This window comes from Physella acuta, unplaced genomic scaffold (genome assembly GCF_028476545.2).
Source record: "Physella acuta isolate Inbredline_101_S28 unplaced genomic scaffold, ASM2847654v3 ptg000215l, whole genome shotgun sequence".
NCBI lineage: Eukaryota > Metazoa > Mollusca > Gastropoda > Physidae > Physella > Physella acuta.
Window position 1 is genome coordinate 160,916 of NW_026731734.1, and position 26,428 is coordinate 187,343.

The following is a 26,428-nucleotide window of genomic DNA, read 5'->3' on the forward strand; positions in this document are numbered from 1 at the left end:
TAAACGTAAAAAACGAAAGTAATTTATCGATTGCTAGATAAACTTCGTGCAATAAATCAAAATACAAGATCTTAGATCTAGCCACTGGGCATAGGCTGTAGATTGTAGAATTACACTTGCACATTACTGTCGTCGTGTAAGAGTAGTAGAATCTACTAGAATCTAGATTTAGATCTAGAGTCTAGATCTAGATTTAGATCTAGACCTAGTTTGAGTAGGACCAGTGTTGGCCTAGGACTGGCTAGGACGGCCTAGCTTGGAGGTGTATTATTAAAAATTGGTTAAAAACAAATTAATAATTGGAATCGGTAGGCCTACTGTAAAATGTAAAAAATTATTAGGGCCTAATTAACATTTTTAATTTAGTCACTAAATTTTAGACATGCCTGGATGCCAATGGCAAATGTTATAATAAATAATTTAGTAATTTAATATTAATTTTAATAGGCCTAAGTGATTTTTAAGTCCTAGATCTATGTTTAATTTAAAACTTAAATTTTAAAATTTAAAACTATGTTACACATTGTTGTTACACTATACTATACTATGATGATCATTCAGTTCACTACAGCTACTCTGTCTATGACTAGCTACTAGCTAGCTAGTCTACTCACTGTTACTGTAGTCGAGTGTTACGTTACTGTTTTGTTAGTCTGTTACTGTTACGTTGAGTGGTAGATCTAATCTAGTTATAGACTATAGTTATATAGTCTATTAATATAGAGCAGGGGTCTCCAAACTACGGCCCGCGGGCCGCATCCGGCCCGCGAGGTCCTCTCATCCGGCCAGCGGAGATCCTTTTGTCCACGGAAAAAAACGTTTGTTGAAGTTGTCTGAGGAACTTGCTCAGAAAGTCACGACATGCCTGGAAGAAACTGGCCCCCGAACTGAAATTTGATAGTTAATGTGGCCCTCGGACTAAAAAGTTTGGAGACCCCTGATATAGAGTATAGACTGTGCTTGTACTTGTAGTCTTTATAAAATAAAGTAAAGAGTATTAATAATATTATTGTATTATTAAATTAATGAGTAATAATTTACTACTTACTAAATAAATAATAATCCATAGGGCAGTTGAAGTAGAGTTCATATTCTTCTTGACCTGCATTTCATTAGGCCTCTCAGGCCTTGCCTTATGTTAATAATAATTAATATAATTATAAATTGATGGTGTGGTCAGCACCAAGCCAAGCTGCATTTACTTTCACAAATACAAGTCTGGTGCCATCGTACATAGGTAAACGCAGGAACATCCTGCACACTCGAGGCCGAACCAAGATCTAAACTCGAGACTTGGTTAGCAACCTAATACTATTTAAAATATGTAATGTTATTGAAATAAATTTGAGATCAAGATTTTAGTAGTCTAGTTATAAAACTTATTAGTTAATAGCAGTCCAACTAGTAACTAAATATATAGCCTATAGAGTCACTATTTAGAGTGTAGTAGTCTACTATGTACTAGTTAGGCTAGGTATGATTAATTTAGCTAGATCTGGAAATTGGGTAAATGAAGTGTTATTCATTTTTCATCATAGACGGTGAAGTCACAGAAGTGGTTCAAGTTGAATTTTAATGGATGGCAAAAGTACCCAGGGGATTTGCCAGAAAACTATTTCGGGTTCTATGGCTTGGACTTTTATTTACATTTATATTTACTATATACTGGGGGATATGCATTCTGCGTGAGAAAGATGGACCATCTTTGCAATGTACTTGCCCTATGAATGAAGGTAAGATTATTCAAAAATTATATAGCCTAATTATAATATTTAAATTACCTATGGCTACTCTCTTTTGTAGTGCCTATTAATTTACAAGTACTACATACTTCTATACAATATGTATGTAACTGGATCTATACCAATTAAAATAGGCTTGCTATGCTTTTGTATTTTTTTGTAAGTATAGGTCCATAATTTAAAGTTCCCTTTCTAATCTGTTGGCCCATAGATAGGTGAAATAGAGTTCACCTGTTTCTTTGACCTTGGGGACAGTATGGTCAGCACTAAGCCCAGACGCCTTTACTTTCCCTAACATGAGTCTGGTACCCATCACAGCTGGGTGGACTCAGGGACGTTTTACCGACTTGAACCCGGATTCAAACTTGAGACTTTTGGGTTAACATTCTAGTTGGTAAAAATGTTCTAAATATTAAATGCTAACCAAAATGTTTAAATTTGTATCTGATTGTCTTAATTTTAAATTTTTTTAAAATCAGTTCAAGGAAATGAAGGAGATAATTCTGAACACTCCCTATGTATCATCATACCATTCCGCAATCGTTTTGAGGAGCTGCTTGAGTTTGCACCTCACATTCATGAATTCTTAAAAAAACAAGATATTAAACATAAAATTGTTGTTGTTAATCAGTTGGATAAATATAGGTAAGTGTAGTTCAATTGGGTTTTTTTTAAAGCTGTATTATTATTATTAAAAACTATTTTAAACTGATGAAATAAACATAATTCAATGACACAAGATTTCTAACATTCACAACAATTTTTTTTTCACAGAAATAGTATAACCTTCATTTTAAAATAGTGAATTATTTTTGTTTTGTTTATGAATTTTAGGTACCTTTTTTTCTAGGCAATTTTTTTACTCAAGATGAAATAACATGTTTAATAATTTATGTACAGTAAGATTGTAGGTATAATATTAAGTGGATTTATTATTTTTTTGGACAGATTCAATAGAGCTTCCCTTATAAATGTTGGCTTTCTAGAGACACGAAGCAGCTGTGATTATATAGCCATGCATGATGTTGATCTTCTGCCACTGAATGATGAGCTGAGGTACAATTTCCCAGAGGAAGGTCCCTACCATCTGTCTGCGCCACACCTGCATCCAATGTATCATTACAAAACTTTTGTCGGAGGGATTTTACTTATTCAAAGCAAGCATTTTGAAATGGTACAGCTCTTCAATAAATACTTTTTACTTCATAGATCTTATTTTATTTTAATAACATCGCTATTATTTTTACAAGCCTTTACTTAATTTGATTCCTCTAGCTGTCAACACTTGGTAGTGAAATTTCAATCACTTTTACCTTACTGATTTTTAGTAAACTTAACGCATAGTCACATACCCTATGACATTACATTATGACGTAAAATTTGTCTCAGTCAGGTGTTTCATTGATTTGCTGAAAATAAATAAAGGATTTTTATTTATATAAAGTAGGCTACTATCTTTCAGCACTATTATGCTTACATTTTTTGTGTTTTTTTTTATGCACATCTTAGCTATGTATTCTTTATATTAAATTTTAAAGAACATTTTAAAGTAAATAATAAATGTTTATAATACCAAGCTTTTTTAGATGCACTAAAAAGAAAAGAAAAAGAAATGGATTATATATACCATTACTAAAATATTATAAGTGACGCATGATTTTCTTTTTAATTATTAAAACAGAGGTGCATTATTACATGTTAGATATTTAAAGAAAACCATTTATTTTCTTCTTCTTAGTGCTTATATAAAAACTTGTTATTATAAACATTTTAAAATAAAAAAAAAATACTATAATAATCTTTAGTTTTTTTTATTCCTCAGTTAAATGGTCTTTCAAATAAGTATTGGGGATGGGGAAGAGAGGATGATGAATTTTTTGTTCGTCTGAGGAAAGCTAAATTCAGTGTAAGTTTGGCACACACAAAAATAGTTGAGATTTTTAATCTCATGATTAAAACATAATACAGTTTTAGTTTTCAAATAGTGAATAGTTTACATGTATCTATGAACTCGATTTATGAAGGTACCATATGGTAAGTTAAATACAACCTTCCTTCACCTATCCCAACTTGAGTCTCGTAACCATTGGACAAGAAGTTCAACAAAAAGACTACTAAATGTGACTTTTTCTAACAGGAATAATTTTTTCTTCAGCTGACAAGACCTGGCAACCTGACCACAGGGTACAAATCTTTCAAGCATCTTCATGATCGCAGGAAGAGACCTAGAGACTACGACAAGTTCTTTGATCAGCGAGAGGTCAGTAAACAATAAAATTATAATCTTCTTCTCGCGTTTATATACCTGAATTAATTAGAGGGTTTCTTTTATTTATTTTTAAAATTAATTTAAAGGTCAGCAAAAATACAATTAGGAAATTCATGGTTGGTTGGTAGAGTTTACTACTACTTATGTGAAAGTTTTGAGTTTGACCATGAGCTTAAGTCTGTAGGATGTGTCTGAGTCCACCCAGCTCTGATGAGTACCTGACACATGTTAGGGAAACAAGGGTGGCTAGGCATAGTGCTGACCACACTATTCTTCTGTATTCTGAGGTCATTGAAACAGTTGAACTCTACTTCATGTGCCTCATGTGTCTTGGGCACAAATGGAAAAGATGATGATACAACTGAATTATAGCATTTGTTTCACTTTGATTTGATTCATCTAATTTAGTTAGAGTGAATAAAATTAAACTGTTTTGCTTCAGAAAACACGTAAACTGGACAAAGAGACTGGGGTTAGCAACGTCAAGTATGCAGTGGACAGTGTGAAACTGATGACCATCGACGGAGCGCCATTGACTCTGCTGAACACATTCCTCGAGTGCGATGTAGATTTCACACCTTGGTGTCTTCAAGCCGAGGACCATGAATGGTACCGCAGGAGACTGGAGCAGCAAAGCAACAGTCCAACAACAGGATCACCACAGAATCAAGAGCTGCTTGGTCCAACTCCTAAACACCCTGAACAGTGATCCGTTTTGTTACATCTTAAAACAACTTTCTCTGTCCCTGCCTGTGTTAGTTGAGCTACTTCCTAGTCAATCTTCAAAAATATAATTCCTTTTTATTTCAATTTATGTTATATAAAATAGTTAAATCAATTTACATTAAACAGAACATATTTTTCATTTTTAAAGCATTCAAGTTTAGATTTGCTGTTTCAGTTTTCTGTAGGTAAGATCTGTACACAGGATATTTCTGTGAAGTTTAATGCATTCAACTTAAGATTTGCTTATTTCAGTTTTATCTAGGCTAACATAATATAATAATTATATATAGTTGAGCATGTTAAATTATTTATTGGCAGTTATAATCAGTGCAATGTAAAACAAGGGTGTTTTTTATTGTCAATTTTACAAGCATTTCAAAAACAAATTTTTTTAAAAACTGAATACTGTTTCATTCATTAAAATTGTTTCATTTAATTTATTTTGTATAAACATTCTGAATCCTTTTTCTGTCATATTTAACCTCTATAACTTTTTAAAATTATATATAATAGAAATGTTTTTTAATGCTATTTAATGCTGTTGTTGTTACTGCCTGTACCTTCCATCTACAGTAAACTGCATTTCTACCATGCCAGCCTTTTTTTATATACATTGTTTCACTTTTATTATCCAAAATACTTTTTAAGATTTTTCTTTCAAAATGGAAGATGGAAAATAATTATGCTTTTTATTTTTAAAAACATTCTTTTGCTATATGCTTCATTATTTTTAAGGTGATAGTTTATTTTTTAAAATCCCTAATATGTTTTATTGAAAGTGTATAAAATTAAAATAAAAACAGGTGATAAACTAGACTTTTAAAACCAATAAGCCTACTGAGATAGTTGTATCTTTTTTAGTATGATATACATTTAATAACACATAAGTACTATATATATATATATATATATATATATATATATATATATATATATATATATATATATATATATATATATATATATATATATATATATATATATATATATATATATATATATGTATATATGATACTAGTATAGCTAGACATAGAAATGTATTATAAGATGATGAAAATAACCATGACAAAAAGTTGTACATGAAGTCCATTGGTGTGAGTGTTGTCTCCCGTCATGTCAAGATATTTATAAACATGTGATCACTTTTATTATAGAGCTAGATTTGACACATGTGTTGGTGGGATGCTCAATATTCCCAGCCAGTGTCTATATTGTGATTTTTATTGTTGAGTTATAATTAAAGACACAAATTTTGAGTGAATATGTGGACCAAAGTTATTTTCCTTGTTGAAATCTTATTGTCATAAAATAGTAGTTGTACATTATTATTGTAACATATGTTAAATTCTAGTTAGGTTGCAAAGTTTTTCGGTTGTACTGACTTTAAAGTTTTACATATATTGATAGAAACTAGAGCTGTTAGGTTTTAGGCTAACTACTCTTGATTTATTTTGAAATAATCCCACACTGAAGGAATGAAAGTATTAAAATCTCAATTTAGCATGTACCAACACAATTTCTTAAGTGTTTTTTTTTCTTTACATTAAATAATGCACACATTTGCATTTGAAATGTATTTAATTTCCATTATGTTAAAATAAAAAAAAACCTAACAATATGTACTGTTGTATAGTGTTTTTTCAACCTTGAGTCACTATATAGACTTGTGTGTTGAAAGCTTTTATCAAAATGTTGTTGCTGTTGAGCATTAAAATAAAATCTTTGATGTATATTCAATTTATGAGTAAAAATCTATGATTAATGTAATTAATGCATTTTTAAATGAGTATAATTTTTAAACTACATCACAAGTATATTAATAATATTATGTTTTAACATTAGAATTAAACTAGAACATCTTTGTATTCTGTGTAGGATTTTAAATATAAAATGTTGGTTGAAAATAAAATAAGTTTTATAACAGGTCCACTTTTTAAAACAATATACAAAAACTAGTTTGAAAGGCTCACACAGACAGTAAGTTGTATTTTACATCACATTTTTTCTTTAACATTTGAACAAAGAAAGACAACTCTTTTTAAGTTTTTTTTATTGGAGTGGTTCTCTTTAATCATCCCATAAAAAAAGTACACAACAGCCTATCATTATACTTCACACATCAGTTGATCAATAAGCCTAGATACATATTTTTTCACAGCTTGAAATATAAAATATATTTTAAAGTAAAGCTATATCAGCTTAGTTAATTTTGTTTTTAAAATAGTTTCAGGCTAGTTAACATGTTAATTAATCAAACAGCTGGTTTCAAACTACTTCCTTTGTTGTAGAAAAAGCTATTTAAAATATCTTTTAAGTTAAAATCTGTAACAAAGCTGGTATACGTCATTACCATATGGTTTAGAATAACACGGTAGAGCAAGGGGGGGGGGGGTAATTATGGTTACAACAGGAGGTAAACATGTTCAAATGTTAATGTCTAAACTTTTTATTAATATAGAAATGAGTTGTTCTTTTAGTCATTAAATGTTGAATTTATCAAGCCATGTATTGTCTTGTAGTTTATGTCAGGGGTGCAGTGTTACCATCATTGTGCAAATGCAGTTGGAAATGTCCTTCTGGCTTTACAATGTGTCCTTAAGTAACATGCCTGTGAATATTGTCCTGGGGATAGTGTGGTCAAATGGTAGAGCATTTGGATACTAGCCTGAAGGTTTCGAGTTCAGATCTTGGTCCGGACTTGGAACTGTAGAACATCCCTGAGTCCACCCAGCTCTGATGGGTACCTGATGCTTGGGAATATAAAGACGGCTGGGCATAAATCAGATCACACCATCCCTTCATATACCAAGATCAAGAATCATGAACTCTACTTCATCTACCCTATGGTTTGCTAGGTATAAAGAGGAACATTATGTACTTAGTAATGTCCTTTGAATCTATTCAGTCCTTTAGTAAATTAATTTATGAAAGATGTGAACATTAAGCTGTGTTATCATTTATCAATGTGTTAGGTAAATATCCTAAAGGGAGAAAAATCTGAATTACTACCACAGAGTTTTATGAATTGTGTTCCCTAGATTTTAATGTGAAATGGCATGTTATGTTAGAACAGTTTATTCAGTGTGTAAGATGAATGTGTGCTGCTATTGCCAGTACCCAGAAGAAAGCTAAACAATTGTTTAAATACTCATTACATTACTCAGTGGAGGGAACACATTTTTTGTAGTAACAAGCAAGCACCCTCTGAGGTTTTTTTTTTGTCCCCTCGTTCAATAAATTTTCGTCTATTGTTCATGTATAGATCTTTTCATCTCCATTAATAATTTATTTCAATAACCAATGCATGATTTTAAATACTATTTTAAGTTGTTTTTTTTTAACTTCTTGTATTTTTTACTTTGTATTCCTCTACTGCTGTAATTATTTACCAATGGTATAGTTCTTACATAACACCTAGACTTAATCTGCTCTAGAAAATATCTGAAGGTCATTGACCCTGTTTTATCTTATTTTGCAGCTGGTTGTTATTGATTTTGTTTTCTTCACAATCTACAAAATAAATCTTTATACTCTCATCTGGTGGTTTTTATTTGTTTGTTTAAGGTGGGGGGAGGGGGAAGTAGGGCATGGACAACAAAGTTGAGAACAGTGTGATCTTTGATGTTACCTGACATATCGTGGTACATGGGTCAATACTGTATTGCCCCCCCCTCCACCCCAACACTCCCAATCACATGTCCCACTTCATCCCCACCCCCAAGTGTGTTGTTTTTACTCTCTACCCCTTCAAAGTCTATTAAAATAATGATAATAAAACTTTATTTTTTAATGTTGACAACATTGATCAAAGTGGCCTTTTTATTACATTGTTACAATGACCTGCTGTATTGATTCAGTTTATTACTAAAATAACATAACTGGTATAAGCTCCATATTATAGACACGTTTGTAATATTACAAGCAGTGAATAGTTTAATATTATTCACATTTAGCTTTGGCAATTTACTACCTTAAATAATTAAATTGTTGCCTACATTAAATGCTCATACATAAGCTGATCTAGCCTTTCAGTTAAGTTTTCGATGGGCTAAATGTATATTTTATATTGGGGGGTGTCCAGATTAGCCCTACATTTTCTTTACAAGATCTATCCATAGATTTAAACAACACTTTATTTAAAATTTCATAAAAGATACAAATCTGCAAAAGATAAGATAAATTCACTACCCCCACACCCTCTTTTTCTATCACCCCCTTCGTAAATTTTTAAGCTAAATGTTATGTACAACTGTAGCTGTGTTAGCTGCACTTTATAGGCAAAGTCTTTAGGGTATATCAACATTAGCATTTTGAAGACTTTACACCTCGTTTTAGCAGGTTGTTGTGGTCAAATTATGCTTCTTAATTCCCTTCTCCCCCCCCCCCCCCCCCACCTCCTTTCCCCCAAATTCCACTTGAACGATTTCTTCCACATTTTTCACATACGTTTATCTTTGACGGTCATGCAATATTTTATAAAAATAAGAATAATAATGTGAATTACATATTTAATTTCAAATTTCCAGTCCTTTTTTAAGGTTTTTGAGTCTAAAACAGCTGTGTTTATTTTACACTTAGTTTTTTTTAATGACTCATCCCTTACAAAGGTTTCAACTCTGTGATGTAATTCGCTGAACATTTTTTTTCTCTCTATGAACTCATTAATCCACTTGAATTGTTTTATTTTAATCTCAACTGTAAACATTTGCTTTAGTGCTAAGTAGTTCTACATACTGGATACTATGATAGCCACCCAGTGGCGTAGCGAGGTCGGGTGTCACCCGGTGCAACACTTAATGGTGTCACCCCCCCCCCCCCCCCACCATAGGCGTAGCGACACTTCCCGGGGACAAACTTTCAAATTTTCGATTTGCACCCCCCACCCCTCAAGTTTTCGATTTGCACCCCCCCCCCCTCAAGTTTTTCTCTATATATTTTGCTATTTTTTGCCTTGGTGTCACCCCCCTAAATGGTGTCACCCGGTGCGGTACGCACCTCCCCCCCTCGCTACGCCTCTGGATCTACATACTGGATACTGTGACAGCCACCTAGAGTAAACTTCCTGGTAAGATCCGGATTTCAAGGCATACGATATTAGGCTCAGACCAGCAGTGGGCCAAGGTTATCTACTGCAAGTATGACAGGAAAAGCATGAACCCTTGACGGTACTTTAGAAAAAAAATTGACTGCTGTGTTCTATAGATTTAAAAAAAAAACTTCAATGATAGAAAGTTTGTTTATTATATGGGTGAAATTCAACCTGTCATATTCAAAATTTTGAGCGTGTGATAGCTCTGTATGGAAACCGTTGCGCTAGTTATAAAAACAAGTACAGCTCTGTGCAGGTGTTGTTTCGTGTGGTAGGTGACGTGTGAAGTTTCTCAACACCTTACAGGTAAAATTGAATTTTCTTTACGCCTGGCTGTTATTTTATTACGTTAAAATTTTCATCAGCGCACACTTAGATACCCAGTCATGACGTTAAGGAGAGTTTTATGTTCATCAAGACCACGTCGAGGACTGTCACAGTATCGACCACACATACACGCGTTGTCGCATACAGTCATGTAAACAACATATACTTTTGAGCTGTAAACAGATAATAAATGCTCATGGCAAAAATTGTGATGGGTATATATGTGTGTACATATGCATGGCCTTTTGTTATGATCTTAGAATGAATTTTTTTTTAAAGTGGGGGGGGGGGCAATTGTTATTCAGCTGAGGAAGGTTGCACAAATTAAATATAATAATATGAATAGGCCTATTGTCATTGGCGACTACCGTTTTTGTCAGGAGGGTCAGCTTACTCCCTTCACCCGTCATTGGAAAAAAGAAAAGTTGGTGGGTTTATATTTCACCAGGCAGTAGAACACACCATATATATATATATATATATATATATATATATATATATATATATATATATATATATATATATATATATATACTCTAACTGAACTGCGATCTCGACAAGCGGATATTATAGAAGGTTTTATGCCCACGCACCTTACTTCTCCAACATAAGTTTGGTACTCATCACTGTCTGAGTCCCGGCTTCAAGTTCGAGACTTTTGGGTCTACAGCCGTGTCCCATGTATGTCTAGGGGTTATTGAAAACAATGCTATATAACACTGCTTATGATTTAATTAATTATCAATATTTTTTTATAGGTTTCTAAAGTTTGACTTGTTGGATGAATATGTGGACACAATTGGGAGGGGGGGGGGGTGGTGGTTCCTAAAATTACTTGTTGTATGAGGGGTGGTTTACGGTAATGTTACATAACGTTATAGGCTTATATATTTTTAGTATTCTATGGTGCTTTCGCGTCGGTAGTGCAGCAAATTTTCACATAAAGACTCGCCTTTAATCACATTAATACCTGGATATATTCACTTAAAGTACTACATCTATTCTTAAAAGACCAACATTCACGTAACCACCGAATGCTAATCGCTGAATGCTAATTGTTGAATGCTAATGCTAAATGCCAATCGCTGTATTGAACGCCTCACTACATAATGTGTACAGAGTCAAAAATAAAATGAAAAGTTCGTGAAAAATGCCCGAATATAAAACAGTTTTTACTTGGACTTACTGTTAAGAATTTTAATGTAAGTTTGAAAATTGTTAAAATAAAATGTAACTAAAATCTTGTTATGATTGACCTTATAAATGTTGCATACACGGTAGTTAGTTGCAATTTTCAAGGAAAGTATGAAGTGTCAGTACTTAGCTGTCAGTACTTAACAACATACACGTTCCATTCTGCACTAGTGTGCTAGTTGAGTAAGAGGACACTTAGAAGTGACTAGTTAGATAAAAAAAGGGACAAATTAATTAATCAACTGACTATTAGATCTACTTATTTAATATTGTAGCCTACTGTGCGTAAGTCTTTTTAGTTTCTATATATGAAATATTTTAGAAATGAAACAAGTTGTTTATATACAGGTGGCTTTATTTTGAGGTGGTTTGTTTTTAGCTGTGGTGGTTTTTAAGTATAAAATTTTATTTATATTTGTCATAATTTCATGTTATTTGGAAATTTAAACGAAAGACAAGCATACAAAAACATTTGTTTCCAGAATGAAACCAGTTGAGTTTGCAGTGTAACAACATATAGTATTCGCATATACTCTTGTTTTTCAGATAAAAATACAGATTTTCAATGTCATTAACATTTCTTTATAGAATGAAACCAAAGCAACAGAATAACTCCTTTTTTACTTTCTCGTATATACGAAGTATAGAGAAAGTCTTGTAATCGTGCAAAAAAAAAAAAAAAATCGAGATTTTTGTAAATCTCGACGTTTTACACCTCATTGATACGGAAAAACATAATTTGCAATCTTGTCCGTATGTCTGTGGGTGTGTGTGTGTGTCTGTCTGTATGTCTGTAAACACGATAACTTGAGTACCATTAAAGCTAGGTTGATGAAATTTCATATATAAGTATTTTATCAAAATCGTAGATCCATATCAATTTTTGAGCGATTTCCGATAACCGGAAGTGGTACTATTTTTAATGTGAATTTTTCAAAAGCCTATAACCTGAGTACTATTTCAGATAGATAAATAAAATTTCACATGTACGTAAAATATCTAATTCGCTACCTTCTGTCAAATTTTGAGTAATTTCCGTTGACCGGAAGTGCTAATTTACGCTATTTCCAATTTCTCAAAAAAACGCATGTAAATTTATAAAGTACTAATAATATTTTTCTACTAGATTCTATTCTATTTTTAAAAGTTAAAGTAAACAAAATCATGTCTATATTCCGATTTGCCATCCTACGTAGTGTTATATTAGAATATTCGAGAAAGTTTAGGGGAGATCACTCCCGGTTTAAGTGGCGTAGCGAGGTTGGGTGTCACCCGGTGCGGCACTTAATGGTGTCACCCCCCAGAGGCGTAGCGACACTTCCCGGGGACAAACTTTCAACTTTCGATTTGCACCCCCCCTCCCCCCTCAAACTTTCGATTTGCACCCCCCCCCCCCCTCAAACTTTCGATTTGCACCTCTTAAAAGTCTATTTAACACTCGTATTAATCACTTTTAAGTGGAATTATCATTTTTCTCTATATATATATTGCTATTTTTTGCCTTGGTGTCACCCCCCTAAATGGTGTCACCCGGTGCGGTCCGCATCCCCTCGCTACGCCTCTGCCCGGTTTATTAAAATCACAGTTACAGTTATATACAATGTGTATCACCTAGTAAATTTATCTTTTATAGACTCGAGACAGCTGAAAACATCTGACACCAATGGAGGATGTTATTGTACCTATACCAGCAAATGCACAGGAAGGTGTAGTTTTGATTCTTAATTTATCCAAGTTATTGACGAATTATACTTTATATATTTATTTAGGATATTTGCTTCATGTAATGCTTATGTCTGTGTTATAGGTGCTTTAGATCTAGACTAGATCTGGTACACGAAGCTTTGACAAACCACCTGTAGTCAAAGCCCCACACTGGCTAATACCTCACACTGGCCAATACCCACACTGGCCAATACCCCACACTGGCCAATACCCCACACTTGGGGGGGGGGTCTTTAAAATATGTCTTTAAAAAGGTCTTTAAAATATGTAAGAGATCTCATGAGTGCACAAAAAGCTTTAACGAAATACAGCAAGTTTATTTCATTTTCTTTTTTCAATTCATTTAAAAGCTTATTATTACAAAGATTTTTATATTTGTTTTATATAGACGCCAAACTGGAAAATAAAATTTCAAGACAAACCGACTCAAGGCAAAAACAGCTCCATTGGACTATAATAAAATGGACGACAACAATAATTTTGTCCTGTGCTATGTTAGTGCTTCTAGTGTCCACAAAGTTGACTTTTCTAGGCCTGTCAAGGTACCTGAACACCACAAATTCAACTCTTGAAGACCAGGTATCAACCACAAGCTTGAAATAATTATTTCTTAATAAACCTATTTTAATTAACTCCGTGTTTTAAATTATTTTCAAACCAATTTTTACGTCAGGTACACTATGAAACGACCAGGATTCTCATCTACTTTACAATCACGGCTCCGTATTGGCTGTTCCTTGTTCGGGCAGTGCTCATGGTGGCGTTGACTCAAAATAATTGCTGGCCGACCAAGAGTGGAATATTTTGGGTGAGTCGAATTTTTTTTAATTTATAGACGGGAGGGTGGGGGTCGAGAACATGGTTTTGGGACTCTGTGGAATCAATCTCATTGTAGAACAATCATGTACCCCCTCCCCCCATACGGGCAATCTTCAGTTACACCGATGCAACAAATAACAGTTTAACTCTTCTTCACCTGCGATATTAAACATTCGGTCTTGGAATTGCTATTGAACACGTATTATTATCAACCAGATCATTAAAACAGTGTTTGCTTTATGAAGTGTAGAAAGCTAATGATGTCACTTTGCGCTATTGATGTCTTCTTTAAGATGTTCTAATTAAACTGTTTGGTGAATTATAGATCACCTTTTCCTATCAATGATAGGACCATAATATAAAACAGAACGTCTTACTCGGGCAGATGAGGCTCGTTAGCTGGGGACAGCCACTCTTCTAGGAGAGACAACTCCAAAATCAAACAACTGCTGCCTTGTAGTTTGTTCTTGGTTGGACAAAGGCTATGGAAGCAAACCCAAAAAGAAAAGCAGGCTGAAATCGGAGTCAATGGCCTCAACGGCGCATAACCAGTTGACACGTATCCTTAATTGTGTTGGAGGGTGATCCCTTCCAACACTAAAATTAAGAAAAAAGAAGAAAGTTTTAGATCTTAGACTTTTCTAATTAAAAGTTTACCCTCTTAATATTCCATCATAAAATAAAAGAACGCATTTAATTAAGTTGTGAATTTTAAAATTATGACATCAAACTTGCAGTCTTGATTACAAATAATAAACTCCCCTTTCATTAATTAGTGCGTTGCCATTGGAACCCTGGAACCTGCTGGCATAGTGATCTTCACATTCTGTGTGCTGCCCTTCACTGATTCGTTGACTTGCCTCTACATCATGTCAGCCTCGATATCTTTCCCTGTAGTAAGGGTATTGATACAGATCGTTCGGGGGCGATTCACTAACTGTAAGTATGACTCACCCGCACACACACACACACATATATATATGTGTATGCCTGTGTATGTGTGTGTATGAATTTGTTATTGTAAGTGTGTATGTGTCTTTGTGTATGTTTTACCAGCAAAGTCCGAAACCCGGCATTCTATAGACTCAAAAGAGTGTCTTATTAGCTTAGGGAGGGGGGGAGGTGCTGTATTGATATTAAAAGGTCACTACCCCCCCCCCTATTTCCCCCTCCCATCCAATTTATCATGTTGTGATATGAGTCATTGAGGCTTTCTACTTGCAGCCTATACCAACCAGCGTTTCTTGAGTGCAGCCATAATTCTTTCTGGATTGGGTAAGTTATCTTTTTAGCCCAATCTATTCGCATGTAATGATACCGAAAGAAAATATTAAGGGGTCGGCGTGGTCGAGTCGGTAAAGCTCATGGTTTCCAAATTGAAAAGTCTCGAGTGCGAACTCTCGGGCAGATGAGTCTCGTTAGCTGGGGACAGCCACTCTTCTAGGATAGGAAGTCCAAAATCAAACAACTGCTGCCTTGTAGTTTGTTCTTGGTTGAACAAAGGCTATGAAAAGCAGACTGAAATCGAAGTCAACGAAAGGTATCCCTTCCAACACTAAAATTCAGAACGAAGAAGAAGAAGAGAGATTTTGAATATATGACATCGTATATCCAGGGGTAGGGGTTCAGACTTTTGTAAAGTGTGGGGAGGAGCAAGTACTGAAGTTAACACGGGGATAAAAGCTTCTGTTTCATTGCTCGTACAACTAAAACTGTCACACGTGTAGTTACAGATATTGACAGTGTCACTTTTGGTGCTGTCTGGTTAAAAATGTTCAACGTTATAAAACAATAACTTAACGTTCTTAAAACCGTTGCAAAGTATATATAATCCTCTTTTTACTGCTTGGGGTGGTTAAAAAAATGGGACTACACATTTTTTAGAATAAAACACATAACATAATGATTTAAATCCTAACAATTGTTGTTTTAAGGAGGTTGAGGTGGAGCTTTATGGTAATTCATTGTGAGGGGGCGAGTGAATTCAGCAGTTTGTAATTTCATTGGACTTACAGATTCGTATCTTGTAAAATCTCTTCTGATATCGTTCTGTTTTTTAACATCCCAGCTTGGCTAACTGTCCATGTGCTCAAGATGACCTTCACCTCGTCCAGTGACCATCTGGTTGTCTTGGCAGCCGTTAGCATCCTGTTGGTCAATCTGGCCCACATCCCTTACAGCTGTCTACACGTGAGCACACATCTAAACTACACAGGTAAGCTATTTGATACATCCTAGGGGGTCAGTGTGGTCGGGTCGGTAAAGCTCATGACTGCAATTATTGAAAAGTCCAGGCTCGAACCAGCGGGCATATGAGGCTATTTTCTGGGAAGAGTTACCCAACTAGGAGAGAAAACTCCAAAATCATACAACTACTGACTTGTAGTTTGTTCTTGTTTACACAAAGGCTATGGAAGCAAATCCTAAAAGAAAAGCAGGCGGAAATCGGAGTAAACAGCATATATGGTGCATAGCAAGTTGACATGTAATACTTAATTGTGTTGGAGGAAACCCCATTCCAACCTTACAATTAAGAACGAAAAAGTACAAGAAGATACACTCTACAGCCTTTTAAATCATAAATATACAGTCTGTATTTGCAATGTACGAAGTACGTAATGTAGATTTAGCTAATCCTCGTCTCGAGTTAAGTACAGCTTAGTTTCTGGAAGTTTCTTTAAGTATTTTTATTTTTCATCAGTATGATTGACCAATTCTAAATCACTTCTACTGCATTCATTTACTGTCACTCTCCGTGACAACTCACTACAGAAGTAAAAAACTGACACCATTATTTGTGTTTACTTTACAGGGGATGCGAGACGGTTCTGGAAAAGGAAAGAAGCCAACTCAACATGGAAATCCTCTTTGATTGTTTACTTTGTCAAATCTTTATCCACCCTAGTGGCATCAGCTGTGGTCTATTTCATCCAAAACACCCTACACCTACACATTCAGTAGCTTTAAACTCAACTTCGACATGAACACCATCTCGACTGTCTTTAACTACCAGTTCTACATTCATATCTTCGCTGGATGCGGCTGCTATATTCTCTTTCTGTTGGCGTGCCGCGCCAATTTGAAACGGACATGTCTCGGGCTCCCTTTGGTTTTGTCTTTCCCCTGCGCCATTTTGTTGGTCGGCTGCAATAAAGTGTGCCAGACGATAGTCCGACGGGAAGAGATATGTGATGCGCATGCGTTTAAGTCCGCGTGGGATGTACCGATACTGATTGGCTTCTGTGTGTGTTATATCGTGGTGGCTGTAAAAGGGTTGCGGACGTACGTGGACACGTCTTCGCAGGATGAGAAACAGGCACGTGTACCTTGTGTCATTTATTTGTTTGTTTATGTTTGTGTCTGGGGAGAGGGGGGGGGGTATTTACAACTTTTGGGTGCGGGGAGCGCACTTAATATTCCGAGGGGGGGGGGGGACGAAAGGGGCGCTGGTCAAAGTATATTTTCTCTCTATTAATGACACACTTCTTCTAATTCGCTCGGGGGTGGGGGAGGGTGGAGGAGTATTATCCCCCGAAGAGACGCCTTAAAGATACTACGACCAAATTGTCCTAAAAGTTTTGACATATTTTCAAATAATTCCTAATCTATAGTCAAATATAACCTAGCAAGAATTTAAAAAATAACCAGTGTTCGATTACTTCAGATGTTTACGGTACCCGGCTACGGTAGTGTCTTGTTAGAGAGCTGGCTCCTTGTGCTGACCTATGACATCAGAGCCGTCGTCAGAAGATCGTCTGTTGTGCTGGGGGACCGAGAGAAAATCAAAGCGGACAGAGTGTTCGTGTGTACAACTATGTACCGTGAGGTAAGTCGGTACTCAGCCGTCAAAACAACGTCTTAGACAGTGTGTGTACTAGTAACATTGTAATGCGATGGGGATGAGTATTTAAGTACCAGTAAATTATTAACTCACGTTAGGGAAAGTAAAGGCGGCTGGGCAATGTGGCGACCACGCTATACCTTCATATCTATAGGACAAAAAACATATCAACTCTACTCAGTGGCGTAGGCAGGGGGGGGGGGGTTAGGGGGGGTCATAGCCCCCCATAGACCCCTAGGTATATAAATAAAGTATGAGGGGGTGCAAATCGAAAGTTTGAGGGGGGTGCATATCGAAAGTTTGAGGGGTGGGTGCAAATCGAAAGTTTAAGGGGGGGGGGGGGGAGGGGTGCTAATCGAAAGTTTGAGGGGGGTGCAAATCAAAAGTTTGAGGGGGGTGCAAATCAAAAGTTTGAGGGGGGGGGGGGGGGGAATGCAAATCGAAAGTTTGTCCCCGGGTAAAAATTTGAACCCCCCCCCCCCCCCCCCCATGAGACGATCATGGCTACGCTACTGACTCTACTTCATCTGCTCAAAAGATGGCTCGGTCTAAATAGGAATCTTTACTTTTTTTTTTACTTTACTTTATTCTTCCAGAGCGAGAACGAGATGAGGGACTACCTTCAGTCACTGGCCGAGCTAAGCAGCTCCCTCCAGCCTTCAGACCCAGAGTTTGAGGCGCACATTTTCTTTGACGACGCCGTGTCTAAAGGCTACATCACGGAATATGCTGTCAAATTGTTTGCTGTCGCTAGAGAGGTTTTGGGTGAGTTCTTCGGGTCTTCTTTTGTTGATGTTGTTGTTGGTGATGTGATGAGTTGTATAGAGTTACCCGCCCTTAATTTTCTCGATAAAATAGATAAAGTGAGGTGATTCGCAAAAAAACTCGTTGTTTAGGACTTTTCAAACATTTGCTTCCATTTCACGATCACGTGAAAACATCACGTATTGCAAGAAATTATCATGAATAACCTAACATATAGCACCGAAAAATAGCACATATTCCCTGAAATTATTAGAAATAGCCTGAAAATGACCACGCATTGCCAGAAAGTATCTGAGATCCCCACTAGTATCTGTGTCCCGATAGTATCTGAGAAACACCAACGGCCATGATATTACGCAACCGTGGCTGCCATGCTACTCCCCTCCACCTCTTTCTCTCTCTCTCTCTCTCTCTCTATTTGATATAGGTATTCACAAGATGCACACAAGTTATCAATATATTGCACCAAAATCTACCCAGAATCCTTGTCATAAGACTCGCTAACCCATGTCTCTCCTTTTAATATCCCCTTCTCCTTCCTCTATGTTTTCCCGTTTGCCTCACTCTACTTCCCACCTTTCTCTTTGCGAAAATTTAAACCTTTAAATCAATAACTGCCATTTTTTACCCCCTCAGATTTTTCAAGTTCCTTTAAAGAAATGCCCTACGGCCAACAACATAAATGTTTAAACATTTCAAAACAGAAACATCCGCAGGGCAGCAACACCAAGTTTATGCCCTTGACCATTCACCTCAAAGACAACTCCAAGGTACAAATCCTTTCAGTGGGTTTCACAGTTACCGCGCTCTATTCATTGGTGTTGTCTTTTATTGAAACAACTACGGTCTTGTTTTACGGGAATTCCCCACCTGAAAATTCGGCTATTTTTAGAAATTTTTATGTTGTTGTAATTTTTAGAGGACATTTGGATGATTAAATTTAAAATATGTAAGATCGTGTCGAGGTTATCCAGCAAAGTCTAGTGCCCCCCCCCTCCGCCCGAACGAAATGGAAATTTATATAGAAAATATATTCTTTTACCAGCCCCCCCCCCCCCCCCGGAAAACGTAGCCATTTAGTCCGCCACCTCGCCCCTTATAATTATCAAGTGCCCCCCCCCCCCCACGCCCGGGAGAAAAAAGTCTGAAAGAAACACTGTCGAGGAGTAAGCTCCACCTAATAACTAATATGCACAATGAAATTCTTTGTGGAGGAAAAAAATACCAGTGTATTGAAATATGATTTCAGTTGTTGACAATATAGGCCAAGGTGAAGGTCTGATGTCTAAGCCGACACAGCGACAGAATAAACATCGGGAGGTTTCTATTTTATTTAAAACGAGCCGACCCGCGGCGTATCATACGCCGCTATTTAGTTGTTATTTTTTCTACTTTTCAGTAATTCATAATTTGTGAATTCGACAGTACCAATGCTGCTACTGAAAATATGTGCTTTAAAACACTAAACCCCCTTCCCCCCCCCCCCCCCCCGTGAAAGCAGCCTCCTCTTAGTTACCTCCCCTAAGTTTAAAATCGTTTCAAACTAAATTATCTGCCCCTAATAGCCGTCACGAAACCCGTCTGTATGATTGTAAAATGTAAACATTTAGAGTGAACTACAACTCACCAGACCATTTAGGGGTGGGGGTGGGGGGGGGGTGGGGGGGGGGGGTAGCGATAAAGAGGAAGAGAGGGGTCTGCAAAGGCGCGCTTGCAGCTTGTTTTCTAACGGCTCGAAGAAGAGAATTATATATATAGAAAAACCGGGAGCGATCTCCCCTAAACTTTCTCGAATATTCTTTTATAAAAAAAACAGGGGAAGGGAACTCGGGATATAGGCATGAATTTTAATCCATTTTAAATACTTCAACTTTTTAAAATAGAATAAAATCTCTTAGAAAAAAAGAATTGCACACCCGTGAACGCCAAAAAAAAAACGTGCATAATAGTGCGGAATATTATTAGTACTTTATAAATTTACATTCGTTTTTTGAGAAATCGGAAATAGCGTAAATTAGTAATTTCAATCAACGGAAATTACTCAAAATTTGACAGAAGGTAGAGAATTAGATCCTATACTTACATGTGAAATTTCATTTATCTATCTGAAATAGTACTCAAGTTATAGGCTTTTTAAAAATTCAAAGTAGAAAAAGTACCACTTCCGGTTATCGGAAAATCGCTCAAAAGTTGATCAGGATCTACGTTTTTGATAGAATACTTATATATGAAATTTCATCAACCTAGATGTAACGGTACTCAAGTTATCGTGTTTACACACAGACGCACATACACAGACATACGGACAGAATTGCAAAGTCCAGGTATTATGACTCCATAACGCATGAAACGCCAAAATGTTTATATATTTGTATTTATAATTTTTGCCTGATTAAAATAAGTCCTCTATACTTCGGATGTGATGAAGGACTGAGGAGTAAAACGGTGAAAACTTTCAAAATTTCATGTTATTTTTGTGCACGATTACAATACTTTTTCTATACGTCATATATACGAGAAAGTAAGAATTCAAACCACACAAATTACGACTCAAGTACATTGCTGAAATTATCCTTCGAAAATTAAAGGCTAAATTACATTTAAAAAAAATCTTTTGTCTATGTCTCTAAAATGATCTAGTATAATTCACGCCCAAGTCGCCCCAATACGTAATGTAATAAAGTGATCAGATTGCTATATTCATCAAATACAAATAAAAATAAAGAAATCAAACGTGCTTTACTTTCGAATAAAATGACAGCTTGTTGTCTAGGTCCTAGGGAAGAAGAGATGGAGTCAAGTTATGTTCATGAACTACGTCACAGATAATAAGTTTCTGAACCAAGATGGTAAGCCATACGCTTGTATCATATATATATATATATATATATATATATATATATATATATATATATATATATATATATATATGTGTGTGTGTGTGTGTGTGTATGCATGCGTGCGCGCCCATGTATGTGTGTATAAAACTTCATATAGTTGCATTATATATTTACTGTCCTAATGAATACATTTTGAATCTCGACGTCAAGAGGGATTTGATATGAGATTATTGAAGTTGAATATACACATCAATGCATGTTTTTTATTTTTTTTTTATTTTTTTGCAGACGACAGCAGCTTCATCCTGACGACAGATGGAGACGTGAGTTTTAAGCCTGGCGCTGTGCGGGCTCTCATCAAGCAACTGCAGGCTGACAACAATTTAGGTCAGTGAACTGTCTGCAGATTCTGGCATTAGTGCCAGCAAAAGGTCGAGAGATGATAGATTTTTTACGTTAAGATAGTGGTGTATAGGGCAAGTGGGGTCGAGGTCAAGGCCTTCGCTATATCGGTCAAGAGTGGTCGGGGTCAAAGTTGTCGCAATATGTCATAAGGGTTCGAGATCAAACAGAGGCGTAGCTGGGGAGTGGGGCGGAGCGGTACATATGTCCACGGGCGCTGACCTTAGGGGGCGCCAAAATGGGTTGGAAAAACTAATTTAAAGTTTAAAGGGTGGGGGGGGGCAAATTAAAAGTTTGTCCCCGGGCGCCGGGAAGGGTTCTACGCCTCGAGGTCAAAGCAGTCCTATATAGGTCAACAGCGGTCAAAACAATGGCACTAAAGACCAAGTTGGTTCTAGGTAAAAGCAGTCGCAATGCTATTAAGTATTAAGAAATTACATGCTAATCAGATGAATTGCTGCATTTGCAACACTTTCAACCAGTTAATGTCTAAAATTCATTTTTGTTTCTTTAAACTATAAAGGTGCCGTCTGCTCCCGGATAATTCCTGACGGTGAAGGCCCTTTGTACTGGTTCCAGTCCTTTGAATACGCTCTGGATCACTGGCTTCAGAAGGTAAGTAACATTAAATAATAGTGGCATTATACGTAGAGGGATTGTTAGTTGTGGCATGATAAGTATCGCGATTGTAAGTAGTAAGTATGATGTGAGATCTAAAATAAGATGTAAGTAGTTGTCTTATAAAACCGTTAATGTACGTCCCAACAACATCCTGTTTGCAGACGACAGAGCACGTGCTAGGCTCGGTGCTGTGTGCCCCTGGATGTTTCAGCCTGTACCGCTGTAGCGCCATCTGTGACGTCCTGAAGACCTACAGCCAGCCTGCCCGGTCAGCGATGGACTTCCTCACTAGAGATATGGGGGAGGACAGGTGGCTCTGCTCTCTGATGGTGGGTCCCTTTACCTCAGTTACTAGCAGGACCGGATTTAGACTTGATAAGGCCAACATTATTTGAAAAAATGAGGTCCCACCATAAACCCAGATATTATATGTTACCAAAACGGTTCTATATCTACAGCGTTTTCATTGCAACAAAAAATAGACCAGTTGATTTAAGTATTTATGACTATTGCTATGAAAAAAATGTATCTGTGTGTGTGTGTGTGTGGGGGGGGGGGGTAAAGTGGGGTATTAAGCTGTAGTTTGTTTAGCTTATGAGTAAATCCGGCACTGATTGTTAGACATACTAATCATGTCAGCCTATCGTGCATTATCTCTATATGCATTAACAAAAACATTATCAAATAAAAATTAATTTTCACCAGTAGTATTTCTACTTCTTTTTCTTAATTGTAATATAGGAGGGGATTTCAGTATTTCTACACATTTGTTATTATTTTAACAAGTAGATCTTTACGTTTTTAGTAAAAAGAATGTTTGCCTCGGAAATGTAAATTACACCTTATACTTGCTTAGTATAACTTCAGTATAACTGTGCAGTACCAATCTCTGCTTTCAATGAAGAACACTAACCCAAAGTTTGAAATGAACTTAGGTTCAAGAAGGGTGTGGCATTGCCTACTGCCAAGATGCTCGCGTCACAACCCACTGTCCGACTAATTTTGAGGAGTTTTTTAAACAAAGGCGTCGCTGGATTGCGTCCTCTTTAGCTAACGTCTATCTGCTTTTAAAGGTAGGCAACTATATTAAGTTATGACTGATATCAAGAGAAAAATGTTGTTGGTAGAATTCGACTCACGTTTCCCAATCCCTTTTAAAACATAATTTAAAAAAAAAAAGAATCCAAGATTTTTTTAAAAAATCAGGCCCTTTACATTACTCATGGTTGAATTAAAGACGGTGTAAGCTTACACTTCATAGTAATGCTTGATCGTTTCAAAATTATTTTTTATTGATACCTCTTAAGCCGGCAAAAAAAAAACACATGCTACGTAGTAGAAGAGAGGTCACCCAAGACAGACCTGGAGGCGGAGTCATCTTGAAGAACTGAAGCCAACAGGGATGTCTTGGGAGACAGCAAAATTAATAGCCGGGGATCGGAAGAAATGGAAAGAAATGGTGGAGGCCCTATGTTCCATAAGCTTAGCAGACTCTTCTCTTAAATACCGAATAAAAAACCATGATTCAACTTCTTTTGCTCAAAAGAGTATTGGCTTTTTATCGACAACGAAGTTGTGTCTTGCTCATTATTTTGCTTCAATATTTAAGATAACAAGCTCCTGAAATGACGTATATAATGCTCCTGAGATGAGGTATATAATGCTCCTGAATGACGTATACAAAGCTCCTGACATGATGTTTATAATGCTCCAGAAATGACGTATATAATGCTCAAAAAATGACGTAAATAATGCTCCTAAATGACGTGTAATGCTCTTGACATGACGTATATAACCATAAAAAAAGCTGTTGTTTTCTTCCATACCTGAACGTGTTGGGCATACAGGACAGGAACAAACTCCGTCAGGACAATCCTCGCGTCTCAGAGATCTTCCTGATGTACCAGCTGCTACACTTTGTCACGGCTCTTCTCTCGCCCACAGCCGTTCTCATCATCGTTGCCGGTAAGTTCCGACTAGAGTATATTGTGTCATTTTCATTTTAATAAGTTCCATAGTAAGTGGCTGCTGTACGTGATCGGATGGTAGAGTTTACGACTGCTTACCCGAAAGTCGCGTGTTCAAATCCTGGCTCGAGTCTGTAAAACGTCCCCGAGTCTAACTAGCTCTGATGGGTACCTAGCTCATGTTTGGCAAATATAGGCGATTGGGTATAGTGCAGACCACATTATCCCTTCGAATGCTGAGGTAATAGAAACAGATGAACACAACGTCATCTGCGTGATTTTAAAGTATCTATCTTGTGTTCTCCAGATACCCTCATGGACTTCAGGGGATGGCTTGCTTTGCTGAAAGTTGGCTATCTGGAGTAAATGGCCGATCTGTAAGGCCGATATTAAAGGCCGCTATGTATGGCCAATATGTATGGCCGATCTGTATGGCGGCCCTGTACAACTGATTTGTATGACCAATTATTTATGACATGTATATATGGCTAATCTATATCACTGATTTATAATGGCCGTTATCTATGGTTTATCTTTATGGCCGATCGGTAGGGCCGATCCATTGCCATTTTGCACGTGACCGAGTAGGGAAAGGCCTTATAACTTTCTTCGCGCGATGTCGTGTACTTGGGACGGCGTGCAGAGTTTCTTTCAGGCATCTCTTCGGGGGGTGGGGGGAGGGGGTGCTAATATACCCCCGAAAAAAGTCTACCGCCCCCCCCCCTCCCCTGAACGAAATGGAATTTATATAGAAATATATACTTTTAACAGTGTCCGCCCCCCCCCCCCCCCCCCGAAAATTTCAAGTGCCCCCGGGGGAAAAAGTTTGGAAGAAACAATGACGGCGTGGCCTGGCGGTAGAGTGCTTGACTGCTAACCCGGAAGTCTCGAGTTCGATTTTGGGTTCATGTTTATATTGGACGAATATGGGCAACAATTGACAGTTTACTTTCAACTTTAATTTTTAACTATTATAGGTGGAGTGAGCTACGCGTTTGGTGCGCCATCTTATATTATTTACATTGTAATTGCCCTGGTAGAGTTGAACTTTACCCTCTTCTGCCTGAAAGGAAATCACAGGACACAACTGGTGGTAAGTCTTGAATTCTTATATCACACATGTATTTCATATCTTGAATTCGTATATCACACATGTATATCATGTCTTGAATTTTTATATCACTCGTGTATATCATGTCTTGAATTCTTATATCACAATGTATTTCATGTCTTCAATTTTTTTATCACACATGTATATCATGTCATGAATTCTTATATCACACATGTATATTATGTCTTAAATTCTTATATCACACATGTATATCAAGATTTGAAATCTTATCATGCAGTTCGTTTATTTTATTGCCACACAATATAATTTCACACAAATTATGTAATCATATTTCGTTCAAGTACATACCATGTATTATGATAGCATATTTATTTTATATTCTCATACCAACCCAGGATTGTTATTGTTATATTATGCAAATCATGTATATCACAATATTCCTTTATTTTAATATTATATTACATTTTGATATTAAAAACTCAATTTTTGCTAAATATTCATTTTAAAAAATCCGTTAGTTGTCCCAATTCTATGCTATCCTGTTCCCTTTAGGTGTCCCAATTCTATACTATCCTGTTCCCTTTAGGTGTCCCAATTCTATGCTATCCTGTTCCCTTTAGGTGTCCCAATTCTATGCTATCCTGTTCCCTTTAGGTGTCCCAATTCTATGCTATCCTGTTCCCTTTAGGTGTCCCAATTCTATGCTATCCTGTTCCCTTTAGGTCTCCCAATTCTATACTATCCTGTTCCCTTTAGGTGTCCCAATTCTATGCTATCCTGTTCCCTTTAGGTCTCCCAATTCTATACTATCCTGTTCCCTTTAGGTGTCCCAATTCTATGCTATCCTGTTCCCTTTAGGTGTCCCAATTCTATACTATCCTGTTCCCTTTAGGTGTCCCAATTCTATGCTATCCTGTTCCCTTTAGGTGTCCCAATTCTATGCTATCCTGTTCCCTTTAGGTGTCCCAATTCTATGCTATCCTGTTCCCTTTAGGTGTCCCAATTCTATGCTATCCTGTTCCCTTTAGG

General features: G+C 36.5%; 3 protein-coding genes across 5 annotated transcripts in view; all 3 read left to right on the forward strand.

The window, feature by feature from the left end:
• The first annotated feature begins 73 nt into the window (after window positions 1-73).
• LOC131937627 (beta-1,4-galactosyltransferase 7) lies at window positions 74-5,633 on the forward strand. 2 transcript variants are annotated; one of them, XM_059295210.1, is made up of 7 exons: window positions 74-136; window positions 1,539-1,733; window positions 2,222-2,387; window positions 2,691-2,916; window positions 3,565-3,648; window positions 3,898-4,002; window positions 4,454-5,633. In XM_059295210.1, the coding sequence occupies exons 2-7, from the start codon at window positions 1,580-1,582 to the stop codon at window positions 4,718-4,720; spliced, it is 1,002 nt and encodes a 333-aa protein (XP_059151193.1). In that variant the 5' UTR covers window positions 74-136; window positions 1,539-1,579; the 3' UTR covers window positions 4,721-5,633. The 2 variants fall into 2 exon arrangements, with proteins under 2 accessions (XP_059151193.1, XP_059151192.1); XM_059295209.1 differs by lacking the exon at window positions 74-136 and adding an exon at window positions 227-308.
• Window positions 5,634-9,852: 4,219 nt separating this feature from the next.
• Window positions 9,853-17,201, forward strand: LOC131937620 (uncharacterized). Of its 2 annotated transcripts, none has more exons than XM_059295177.1 (8): window positions 9,853-9,902; window positions 12,981-13,053; window positions 13,461-13,651; window positions 13,746-13,880; window positions 14,668-14,830; window positions 15,116-15,166; window positions 15,960-16,106; window positions 16,704-17,201. In XM_059295177.1, the coding sequence occupies exons 2-8, from the start codon at window positions 13,011-13,013 to the stop codon at window positions 16,850-16,852; spliced, it is 879 nt and encodes a 292-aa protein (XP_059151160.1). In that variant the 5' UTR covers window positions 9,853-9,902; window positions 12,981-13,010; the 3' UTR covers window positions 16,853-17,201. The 2 variants fall into 2 exon arrangements, with proteins under 2 accessions (XP_059151160.1, XP_059151158.1); XM_059295175.1 differs by having other exon boundaries at window positions 9,865-10,132.
• A 354-nt stretch (window positions 17,202-17,555) lies between these two features.
• The window catches only part of LOC131937633 (chitin synthase-like), a 30,693-nt gene continuing 21,820 nt past the window's right edge, over window positions 17,556-26,428 (forward strand). Inside the window, exons 1-10 of the mRNA XM_059295219.1 lie at window positions 17,556-17,717; window positions 18,329-18,497; window positions 19,134-19,267; window positions 21,271-21,346; window positions 21,626-21,724; window positions 22,263-22,354; window positions 22,522-22,689; window positions 23,296-23,433; window positions 24,208-24,325; window positions 25,305-25,420. Coding sequence (XP_059151202.1) covers window positions 17,556-17,717; window positions 18,329-18,497; window positions 19,134-19,267; window positions 21,271-21,346; window positions 21,626-21,724; window positions 22,263-22,354; window positions 22,522-22,689; window positions 23,296-23,433; window positions 24,208-24,325; window positions 25,305-25,420 — 1,272 coding nt within the window. The remainder of the gene's footprint in view (window positions 17,718-18,328; window positions 18,498-19,133; window positions 19,268-21,270; window positions 21,347-21,625; window positions 21,725-22,262; window positions 22,355-22,521; window positions 22,690-23,295; window positions 23,434-24,207; window positions 24,326-25,304; window positions 25,421-26,428) is intronic.

Bases quoted from the DNA above. Each gene is read 5' to 3' on its own strand.
- LOC131937627 (XM_059295210.1), top strand. From the start codon at position 1,580: ATGGCAAAAGTACCCAGGGGATTTGCCAGAAAACTATTTCGGGTTCTA. The intron at 2,388-2,690 runs GTAAGTGTAGTT...TTTTTTGGACAG, and splicing joins AATCAGTTGGATAAATATAG to ATTCAATAGAGCTTCCCTTA. The intron at 3,649-3,897 runs GTAAGTTTGGCA...TTTTTTCTTCAG, and splicing joins TGAGGAAAGCTAAATTCAGT to CTGACAAGACCTGGCAACCT.
- LOC131937620 (XM_059295177.1), top strand. From the start codon at position 13,011: ATGGAGGATGTTATTGTACCTATACCAGCAAATGCACAGGAAG. The intron at 13,652-13,745 runs GTATCAACCACA...TTTTTACGTCAG, and splicing joins ATTCAACTCTTGAAGACCAG to GTACACTATGAAACGACCAG. The intron at 13,881-14,667 runs GTGAGTCGAATT...TTCATTAATTAG, and splicing joins CCAAGAGTGGAATATTTTGG to TGCGTTGCCATTGGAACCCT.